The sequence below is a fragment of the Sinohyriopsis cumingii genome, chromosome 16 (assembly GCF_028554795.1).
Source record: "Sinohyriopsis cumingii isolate HCF-2022 chromosome 16, ASM2855479v2, whole genome shotgun sequence".
In the NCBI taxonomy this organism is placed as follows: Eukaryota; Metazoa; Mollusca; class Bivalvia; order Unionida; family Unionidae; genus Sinohyriopsis; species Sinohyriopsis cumingii.
In genome coordinates this window covers 60,478,889-60,491,013 of record NC_142976.1, presented here as the reverse complement: position 1 = coordinate 60,491,013, position 12,125 = coordinate 60,478,889, and the positions used below count along the sequence as shown (strand labels likewise).

The 12,125-nt window shown below is 35.3% G+C and overlaps 1 protein-coding gene across 2 annotated transcripts; it reads left to right on the top strand.

Annotated features, from left to right (window-relative positions):
* Window positions 1–2,531: 2,531 nt before the first annotated feature.
* LOC149780530 (uncharacterized) lies at window positions 2,532–12,125 on the top strand. 2 transcript variants are annotated; one of them, XM_089937544.1, is made up of 8 exons: window positions 2,532–2,583; window positions 3,087–3,149; window positions 5,259–5,320; window positions 6,284–6,338; window positions 6,836–6,889; window positions 8,618–8,740; window positions 9,303–9,378; window positions 9,759–12,125. In XM_089937544.1, the coding sequence occupies exons 3-8, from the start codon at window positions 5,306–5,308 to the stop codon at window positions 10,150–10,152; spliced, it is 717 nt and encodes a 238-aa protein (XP_089793670.1). In that variant the 5' UTR covers window positions 2,532–2,583; window positions 3,087–3,149; window positions 5,259–5,305; the 3' UTR covers window positions 10,153–12,125. The 2 variants fall into 2 exon arrangements, with proteins under 2 accessions (XP_089793670.1, XP_089793671.1); XM_089937545.1 differs by lacking the exons at window positions 2,532–2,583; window positions 3,087–3,149 and adding an exon at window positions 4,649–4,691.

Below are 12,125 nucleotides of genomic sequence, written 5' to 3'. Positions count from 1 at the left end.
GCTGAGCGCCAGTCGCGGCACCTGTTATTACTGTACCATTTTATACGTCATTCGTATTACTCGGCCGGGAATCGAACCGGCTACCTCCGGCAGCCAAGGTAGACAATCTAATTACTTAGGCCACCAGATCGTTGATCTAATACTATAATCCTACAGTAAGAGTACGTTCAAGAGTGGACCAAATAAAAATGCTCGTGCTACAGTTTGTTTCAAATTCTTGATGTGCATAACGACTGATATTACATAAAAATTTGCCATTTCTAAAAATATTTTCATTAAAGAATCTCCTGAAGATCCCAACCAGCAGAAGAACGAGAACGAGTCTGATAATGTCTCACCAACAAGTAAGATGTTAACACACACTTTCTCAGGGACACACATTAACATCCTTTAAGCATGTCGGAAAATTGGACTACTTTGGATTGACCTATTTATTCTCTATTTGTATTTTGATGTAATTGTTTGCAAAGTTATTTTTCGAGATAATGATTATTACTTATGGTTGCAATTATGTGTGATTAATTTAAATTTAAATTATATATCCCATAAACAAGAGAGAGAGAGACAGAGAGAGAGCAGTAAGTACAAATTGTTTAAATATGACAAGAAGGAATATATTGTCATATATTGCACCATCTCACTTAGAGATATGGGACTAGTATGACCAGATTGATATTGGAGTTTAACTAAAGTCTGTAATTTTAATTTACCAGAAGACTAGAAAATGTGACACTGATTCGTTGGAGGCACAACTATAAATAATCCAATAATTTAATCAAACACAGAGTCATTATCGTTGAATTAAGATGGGTGTAGCAACCTATAGGGCATGCGACGCTGTCTTGGAAATAATGTAATCGCGCTGACTGAATAAGCAAATATTGATGACTGCAGCCTGCTTGGGACCGGAAGGTTATATCGTCAAGGGAACCATTGATATACATTGCTGCGTGATCATTTTGCAATGTGTAATTCTGTGTGTGTGTGTGTATTTGGGATTTTTAACTAAGCTTTAACAATTTTTTATTCAGCAGGATGTCTGCAGTGTGACATTTTATACCGATGTCTAGCACTGGGGCATCATGTCGCAGACATGTAGCATCATGTCCCACCCAGTCATATTATCCTGACACTAACGCCACCAGTCCTAACACTAACCTGTTAATGTTGAGCGCCAAGCAAGGTGGCTGCTAGTGTCATTTTTATTAGTCTTTGGTATGACTAAACCAGGGTTCGAACCCATGACCTTCCGCATCTGAAGCTCTAACCCCTAGGCCACTGTGGAGGTCCATGCTGCATGCAGTGACATAAGCCACACATATTGGTCACTGACTGGTACATGTACGGACAAAGTGTCTGACCGACCTAGATAACTGTATCAATTTTTTGTCTCTGACGCAATCTCTTTGTCGGGAACACACCCACACCCACAAACAGACACACACACCAACATACACACACTCAAGCATTACGCACAACACACATACAACAGTACATGTGCGAGCAGAATAAAGTCATCGTGACAATACCAATAACTGTTTATCTTCCAAAAATAAAAATAAAAATATACCTTTATGTCATATTTAGGACTCTCTTGTGTGTACATTTGTCCTCCTTTCCAAATTCCTTTCTTGATTTGTAATGTAAATACCACACAAATGCGGTTCATAGAGTGCGAGAAAAAATTATTCCAAGTCACATCATGCATCGTTTAAAGAAATTGTATAGCAACAGATTATGATTAGTAGGCAGTAAAATGATACTAGCTCACTTAAAAGGTATTGGTACAAATGCATTAAATTTTGAACCATGGAAAAATATCCAGAAAACAATTTTATATCAATTTAGGTATTGTAATGAATACAACGTTTCCTCTTATTACATTTATTAATATAATAATGTAAAATAAATAATACGGCCCTTTCAGGAAATGTCTTCATGCTTAATCTTCAATCGTCACATAACACAATTTATATTACGCGAATAAAGTATGATGGAATAAAAATATCGAGACCCGTGGATAAATTGGCGTTCATTAACTTGGTGTTCAGAAGATGAGCTTAGTTTCAAAATGTCGCTGAAGAAAATTACTGCCAATGGTGTTCACGAAAATCAAGTGTACTAGGAAATGTGGATTTCAATTATATTCGAAAGGATATGAATTACTTTGTTTTATCATTCAGTTTTGTGTAAATGAGCATTTGGTGGCCTTCAATAGATATAGCGATTCTCATGGTTACATTTTGATGTAGACCATATCATTTGCATGACATATGAATCAGTATAAATATATTTTATGTGTCTCGCTATTGAGATTGCGTAAAGCATTATTTGTTGCCAAGACTGTGACTTATGCTTTACAGTATCTAAGTCTGGCTACAACATTCTCAATTAATTATGTTTCGCACTATAGAAATTATCGGCCTGCTAAGATAAATATTATTTCCGATCGTTGAAGATCGTACCAACTGGCATTATGTGATTTTATCCTTTCTAAATCATGGTATATTTTGGTTATAGAGTCTCCTGATGTTACCAATGAGCACGCCAACGAAGACGGGTCTAATAATAACGATGCGACAAGTAAGATGTTATCGAACACTCTCATATGAGCACATTTTAATATCCTTCAACCGTATCTGAAGTTTGCATCATTTTCATCTGAATTTTGCTTTATTCTGAAATTAATTATTTGTCTTACACTTGCATGTATATGTAGTTACTTATAAAATAGCATTTCACAACAATTAATACTATGCATGCTTGCATTGTCTTGCAATTAATATATGTTCGAATATTATCTCCCCTGAAGAAAGTAGTGATGAAAAGTACCAGCTGAGGCTAACAATTGATAAACAAGAAAGAATTCTAAACAACAGTCGTAATATACATTTGTAAATGGAACACGTTCTGGCTTTTATTTACCTTTGCTAAATCTCTCAACTGAAACCCAAAGAGCTCATATTAATACGAAAGCACAGGCCTTCAGTGCTTAGAAATTTACAACCGTACAAAGATTTAGATACTGAAGATAGTCATTATTGAAATATATTCATTCTAGAAAACAAAACATATTTTGGTTACAGAATCTCCTGAAGATCCCAACGAGCAAGACAACGTAGGCGAGACTGATAATAAATCTGCCACAAGTAAGATGTTAAACCATAGTATCAAATGAGCACGCATTAGCAGTTTTAAATCATGTCTGACGTTTGCGTTATTTTGTTTGGAAGCCTGCATTATTTTGGTCTGAAGTTTGCATTATTTTGATCTGAAGTCTACATTACCGTGGTCTGACATTTGTATTATTTTGGACTGATTCATGTGTATTGCACTTGTATTTGTATGCAATAATTTATAAAATAGCATTTCGCAAGAAGGATTACTGCAGATGCTTGCATTGTCCGGTACTAAATCTATGTTTAAATAATATCTACCATGAAGAAAACATATTCAGATACATTAACTGTTGAGAACCAGTGATGCACAAGTGATCATTCGAGGTATTATGAGATATGTAATTTCACATTCGAGTGATAATGACGTACGTAATTTCACACTTGAGTTATTATAACGTATGCAATTTCCCATTCGAGTTATTATGACCTATGTAATTTCACATCCGAATTATTATAACGTATGCAATTTCACATTCGAATTATTATAACGTATACAATTTCACAATCGAGTTATTATAACATATGCAATTTCACATTATAATTAGTATCACATATGTAATTTGAATTTAACGGTAGATTGGATAAAATGCTGATGTTTTCAAGAGAAGTTTGAGGCAAATTCGAATGTTATCTAGTAATCCAAACCAAAAATATGTCATGAAATTGCATGACCTACCACCCCACCCCGCTTTGAATTACAATGGATCTAGTTGCCTATAGGGTATACATATCTGTCCTGGATATAATCGAGGTGACTGAATTAAGAAATATACGTGATTGCAACATACATATGGATTTTCGAAATGGAAACTCTTGTTTTAATGTCACATCTGCGTGTACTTGGCTAAAGAAAGCTTTACAGGAATAAAATCATGGTTTGTAAACATCGACAAGATAGAAGCTCCCTTTAACAAAGACTTTGTGCTAATGCATTCAAATTATGAACAAATGGAGAAACGATCCAAGACAGCAACTCGTTAACTCTTTATCTGTGGTAATGAACGCATTTTGTAAACTAATTAAATGTATGAAAATGATACAGTCCTTTAAAATAATGCATAGATGTTTAATCTTCAATCATAGTGCACCGCTCCGGTGGCCTAGTGGTTAGAGCGTCCGCCTCGGATGCGGGAGGTCGTGGATTCGATCCCCGGCCGAGTCATACCAAAGACTTACAAAAATGGTACTAACAGCTGCCTCGCTTGGCGCTCAGCATTAAGAGGTTAGTGTTAGGACTGGTCGGCCTGGTGTCAGGATAATGTGACTGGGTGGGACATCATGCTACATGTCTGCGACATGATGCCCCAGTGCTAGGCATCACTATAAACTGTCACACTGCAGACATCGTAGCGATATGACTGAAACATAATGCAGGTGATATTGGGAGAGAAAAAAAATTACATCTTGATTTAAATCGGATGTACAAGGATATGAAAATTTCTTATATATTTTGTCGTTTAATTTTTCAGTGACCTTAAACATTTGTGGCGATTCTGATGGTTATATTTTGATGTAAGTCATGTCATTTGCGTGTCATGTGCATAAATAGAACTATATTTTCTGTTTCGATATTGTGATTGCGTAAAGCATTATTTGTTGCCAATACTGTGACTGATGCTTTATATTAGCAAAGTCATGCTACAACATTCTCAGTTTATATGTCTCGCACTATAGAAATTCTTTTACGTTTGAGATAAGTCTTATTTCAGATTATTGAAGATTGTTCCGATTTTCAGTGTGAAATTCTATCCTTTCTAAATAAAACTAAATTTGTATTACAGGGTCTCGTAATTACCTTATTACTACGCATGCTTGTTTTGTCATCTGATTAATGAGAACGAATTTATACAAATGCCAGGTAAGGTAAACAACTGATAAACAAGAAAAGATTCTCAGCATTGTCCGACTTTTATTCACCTTTATTATATCTCATGACTGAAGCCAGAAAGCATCAGGCTCAAAAGAAAGCACAGACCTTCCGTGATTACAAATTGATAACATGACAAATATTTTGATGCTGAAGATTAACATTATGAAACTGTATCGTTTCTACGTTATCAAAATATATTTTGATTACAGAGTCTCCTGAAGATCCCAAAGATCAAGACAACGAGATGAGTATGTGAATGACCCTGCGACAAGTACGATGTTAAACCACAGTCACATATGAAGATATATTAACAGTCTTTAACCGTGTTTGACGTTTACATTATTCTGGCCTCACGTCTGAATTTTGGACAGAGCAATTAGTAATATACTTGATCCATATTTGAATTTTATCTCCCATGAAGAAAGAATGTACACAAATTCCAACTGACGAAAGCAGTAGATACAGAATAACAAATTCTGAACGTAATATCCATTTTGTACATGGTACATGATCTGACGTCTATTTAACAAAATGAGAGCTTAGAATCATCGAAATACGTCGATCAAGACGACGCATAGGCAGAAAAAATGCCCGACATACGAACACGTTTAACACATTATCCTCAATCTTTGTCTCAGTCGGAGAGAGAGAGAGAGAGAGAGAGAGAGAACACAAAGCTCTTTAGCACTTACAAGAAAACTTGCAAAATTGATATCTATCTTATACCCTATATCGTTCTGGCACAGAAACGATGTGCTAGTTTAAAATCTCGATACTAATAAGGTGTATTGGGAAATTTGTATTTCAATTAAATGTAGTATAATAAGTATTTCTTAATCTTTAATCATTCACTATTACCTAAATGACACTTTAGTGTCCTTAAACAGGTATGACAATTCTGATGGTTATATTTGCATGTAGACCATAGTAATTCCATGCCATATAAATAAATATAAATGTTTTCTGCATCTCGATATTCTGATTGCGTAAGGCATCATTTATACCATGTGAATACGCAGCAATATGGTCTCTGTGTCTCGACATGGTGATTGCATAAGGCATTTCTTATTGCGAGAATATCTAAGTCTGCCATAGTATGGTTACAACATTCTCAATTTACATGTCTCGCACTATATAATTCTCGTGCAGCTCACATACATGTTATTTCAGATTGAAGATCGATTGGCAACATTCTATTGTACCCTTTCTAAATAAAAATATATTTTGCTTACAGAGTCTCCTGAACGAGCAAGACAACGAAGAAGAGTCTGATAATGAAGATGGGACAGGTAAGATAGTAGCATATACCATTATACAAGCACAGACTAACATTTGGAAACTAAGTCGGACAGTTTGTGTTACTCTGGTCTGTAGTTTGCATACATTTGATATTCATAATTTGTGCTACAACTGCATTTTTATGCAGTTATTTATAGAAACGATTTCGAAACAATTATTATTAGGAATGATTGCTTTGTCTTTAATAAATGTAGTTTTAAATGGTTAAAGAAGTTATACAAATACCAGCTGAGGTAAGCAACTGATAAACAAGAAATGGTTCTCAACAATAATATTAATAGCAATCTGTGTATGGAACACGGTCCTACTTTTATTTAATTGCGCTGTATTTGATTGTTGAAACAAAAGAGCTCGGATTAAAAAGAAAGCACATGTCTTCCGTGCCTATAAATGTACCAAATTTCAAATATTTTAACACTGAAGATTGCAGCGGTTTAAACTATGCAAACGTATTCCTTCTGAATAACAAAATATATTTTGATTACAGAATCTCCTGTCGATCGCAACCAGGAAGATAACGAAGAGAATGACTCCGCTACAGGTAAGATGTTGACACACATTCTCATGAAAGAACCCAGTAATAGTCTTAAACCTTGACTGACGGTTGTGTTATTTTGCTCGCTCTCACGTTTGCATTGTTTTGAATTGAGCAATTCGTGGTATATTTATATTTTTCTGGGCTCTTCCTCCACAAGTTACACTGGCTACAATCTAAAGCCTATCGTTCTTTGACAAATGACTTTAAACTTCAAAACTACAAATACTGATGCATATGTTTTGATGTAGACTATATCATTGTTATGCCATGCAAATCAATACAAATTTATTTTATGTACCTCGGTATTGTGATTGCGTGAAGCATTTTTTGTTGCTAATATTGTGATGTGCTTTTCATTAGGTGCGCCTGGTAATAGTATTGTCAACATATATGCGTTCTGCTATAGAAATTATCGTGTTACTGACATAAATTTATTTCAGAGTATTGAAAAAAATTGCATTGATTGATATTATGCAAATTTATCCCTTTAAAAAAATATCATTACAAAATCTCACGAAGATCCCAACGAGCAAGACATAAGCCAGTATCCTAATGACTATGCGACAAAAATGAGATGTTAACAAAACTCGCACAAAAAGCACACGTCTACATCCTTTAACCATGTCTGAAGTTTGGATAATATTTGATTGAACAACCTGTGTTGCAGTTCTATTTCATATAAGTATTTACAAAATCATATTTCACAAGAATAATTACTATGTATGCTTGATTTGTCTTATAACGATCGATATTTGCTAATAATATATCACTTGAAATTTTTTTATATATAAATTCTACCTGAGGAAAAGAAAACTGAAATTTGGATAAGATTCTGAAAAAAAGTCTTTTTTTTATAAAAGAAAACGCATGTTGTTTCATGGCCTGACTCTTTTTTATTTAGCTCAGCTCCGACGCCTAAAAGCTACAATTAATCATCAAGCACGCGTCTACAATACTTAAAAAGTGTCAGCTTTTTAAACAAATTATTATCCAGTAATCCAAATAGACGCTAGTGTAAATACTAAAACACAAAAAAGGTGACAGACAATACGCCATTTCCTGTTAGACAATAGATGGACTACGATTAAATTGATATTCGAGTTGTCATGAAGTCTGTAATTAATTTACAATCAAATTCGAGAAAACGCAACTGATACGATTGGTACGAGTATGATTCACAACCGTGAAATATCCAATGATATAATCTAACCCAAGCCTATTGTTATAGGACTAAAATATCCCGCCACCCACGGTGCCGTATCCCCCCACGCCCCCAAGTGTCTTTGAATTAAGATGGCTCTAGCAGCCTATAAGGCATACGGTGCGGTCATGGGCATTACATAATCGATGCGACTGAATCACCGAATATATCTGACTGTAAGATGCTTTTGAACCTTACGGTTTCATTATATTAGAATCATTGAAATATACTGATGCATGGTCATACGTCAATGAGTATAAAGTTGGCATAAACTGCTCTTAAGTGTGACGGAATGGTGGCAAAAAGACGAAATGTCTGACTTACGAAACATATGACACGTTTTGTCTCTGACACAATTTTGACTCGCTATTTAAACTATAATATTCGAGTGGTAGAATCCAACAAAATGTTAAGAGATAATGCAGATATGAAATTGCGTACACATAGGCAAATCGACTAAAATGTTGACTGATCGTATAGCCTGCATGGCGTCTACTTCCCTTTCAATATAATAAAACGTGAACTTTCAGATACAACAGAATATGTCATAACTGTCAATCAAACCGAACCTGCAAACATGAAGATGACACAAACAAGACCCGATGGGATGGAAATGGCTCAAAGTGTACAAGATGGACAGAAAGAAAATGACAGTAAGTTCATTCTCTCCAAGTCTTCTTTTATTTCGTTTTTGCTGTACTCTCTCACTCTCTCTGTCTGTCTGTCTGTCTGTCTCTCTGTCTCTCTCTCTCTCTCTCTCTCTTGCTTTATGAATCGGTTTTATAAGCTATTTGATTTAAGCGTATTTGATAACAATAGACTTCTATGCCAGTTATTTCCCATCCTTATTCATTTTAGTCTGATTCTTATTCCAAATAAACTTTATATAAATAACAAAACAATCTTTTGGAAAAGTAAATTATCAAACGCTTCTTGGTTTAAAACTGATTTTCTCTTAAAAGAACGATTTTCAGCGGCAGCACATCATAAGAACGTATTAGCGGAGTCGTAGATTTTTGGCTTAATAGTAACATTTTCATTTTTCATTCATACTTGTAGAGTATATTTGTAACTTTGAGTGTCTCTTAGGCATAAATATTAACAGAACAGAACGGAACCAAATGGTATTGAATGGAATAGAATGTACAAAATATATATGAATATATTCTTATGCTCTGAACAACAACATAAACAAAGATTCGAAAATGATTTTAGTTCCCGTGAAGGTTGGTGTATCTGTAGTGCTTCTTGGTCTGGTGATCACTCTAGGAATCATTCGCCTTGTCTCCAGGTAAACCAATTGTAACACTAATTGGTTGAAATATGAAATATAGCGTCTGAGCTTCTTGATGATTTGATAATTGATACGGGATAGGCAAAGAGTGAGAGAAAAAACAGAGAGAGACAGAGACAAAGACAGTGACAGAGAGCGACAAGGAGAACCTTCTTAAGAAAATTCTTTATTTTTTGTACTGTATTTGTTTATTTATAAAAACAAATAACGAAATGAATAAAAAGAAAAACACCATCATTTGCTTGTAAATAATATAATAAAAAATTCATGCAAAGGAAAGACAAGCACCTTTGATAAGATTAAGACCGGATGGCTTATAGAGTATTTGTTTTTATATCTACTGACTTGTTTAGTTATTATTTTTAATACATGTACAGTGGACAGTTGAAGAATCTACTGTTGCGACTAGGAAGAATCTTTGGTAAAATCCCTGAGAAGTCAATTCCCTTGTACACAGCGAATGGATCGTCACCTGGAAATGGGACTAAGGAGATGTTTGGTAATCCGACGTACGCAGTGCATAGTGGCCATGTCACCATACAGTCTGAACGCATGCCACCAACCGGCGATGGACAGTATAATATGGAGCAAGGTTTATTTGCATATGACAATCCAGAAGTGGTTAAACATGACTCAGATTCAACGTATCAGACCATTACTAATGGACAGTTAGATCCTTCCTTCGCCGATTTTGCCAGCTCTAATGGACAACCACCGGAATTGATACAGAGACAATATAGTGAAATAGCGTACGACAACATCTACATATAAACCTTGAAAAAGAATTTTTGCAGAATGACGTCCACACACAAGATAAGCATGGTTAGTACAGTTGCTAACAAAGTGTATCCAAATTCATAGAAACATTAAGGCGATATTGTAATAAATTGTAACTGTGACTGGAGTACTCAAGGAACATATTTCAGTTTCCAAGAAGTTCACGGACCTACGTATTGCGTAATGATTGAAAGAGAGGTAACATACACATCTAGAAAACTAAACATCCTTGAAAGAATTCACCATTAATCTTAAAGCAAAGCATCGCGTTTTTGTCTTCTTGTAATCTTGACATTAAATTCAAGGTTGTTCGTTTAATGATGTATGGATTTTGAGTTATATGCATTGACTTAAATGAAAGCCAGTAAGGTTATTTCTTGTGACAGTTTTTTATATTGGCATTGACCTTGGTGTCCATAATCGAAACATATTTAATACAGTCATTCAAGGTAAATACTAATTAGTGTCAATAATAGAAACATATATAACACATTCATACAAGGTAACTAATTATATATTGAGTTTGTGGCAGTAGGTTGTTCTAGTTTTTCAAATGGACTGTTACCACTTGTTTCGTTTGTTAACCATATGCGAGCAACCATACGTCAAGAAAAAAGGATTTTATTTTCATAATACTGTGTGAATATACAATGCATCAACTCCGAAATGAGCCTGTCTTTTATTATGTCTGTTTGTATGTATGTATGTATGTATGTATGTATGTATGTATGTATGGATGGATGGATGGATGGATGGATGGATGTGTGTATGTGTGTGTGTGTGTGTGTGTTTGTGTGTGTGTGTGTGTGTATGTATGTGTCTGTGTGTATGTATGTATGTATGTATGTATGCATGTATGTATGTGTGTGTGGATGTATGGATGCATGGATGCAGGGATGTGTGTGTGTGTGTGTGTGTGTGTGTGTGTGTGCAGGGTCTGGCAGCAAATCAGCACAATTCTGGTTATACAGTGCAGGACAAGAGATAGGTAGCAGGAATAGTTAAGTCAGTTAACCGTGCCACAATACCCAGGACGACATTCCCCTCCAAACAAGAGCAAATATGTACTATGAGAACACCAGATGCTAGGTTATTGTTGTTATTATTGTTGTTGTTGTTTAGGGGTTTAACGCCATTTTTCAGCACACGTAGGCTATGCATGGCGGCCAGTATAAATTTTGGAGGAAGAACCAGGGAAAACACAGGAAAGAACCACCGACCCACGAGAAGCTACTGGCAAGCTTTCTTACATACCCACATTGGTCGAACCCGAGACTCGAACCCACGCAGAGAGAGGTGAGATGGCAATGATCCGTAACGGTGAGCGCTTTTGAGCACTCGGCCACTCGATTGCGATCAATTGCATCCACGGATTTAATCTTCTATGGCAGAAAAAGATAATTTTCCGCAGATTGTTTTAATTATTTTTCAGTCACCTGCCGCAACGTTTAACATGCATACAACGTGGAGGACCCGAATTCTCCAATATATTGTATTCATGAGAAAGGTTATTTAGTAGTTTAAAAATGAATTAAATAAAAAATAAACCTCCACTAATGTTGCACGTCCTATTCATATATTTTTTACAAATTGCTTGGCAATTCATGCTAATGATAAAATTTTATTCTAGCGTATTATTTTTGGTGAATAGTTAGATGCACCATGCAAATTAGTCGGAATAACCTTCCTTAGACTCTGATTACGTATCTGCTATAATTCTTGTTAGCCTATCGGTTGTTGGTTATGTCCCCTAACAAACGACGACATGTTATTACAGTATGGTGGAATAGATCTCATGCGGCTTTTCTTAAAATTCACGACTCGAATTTAAATGTTGGAGACGTATATTATCTATCCAGGGATTTAAAAAATAGCATAAAACCAGACAGGTCATCTGCCTAGCATACGTCGAACCTGAAATGTCATGTTCCTTGGGTTTTCTCTCAATTTCTAATCACCTTCATCAA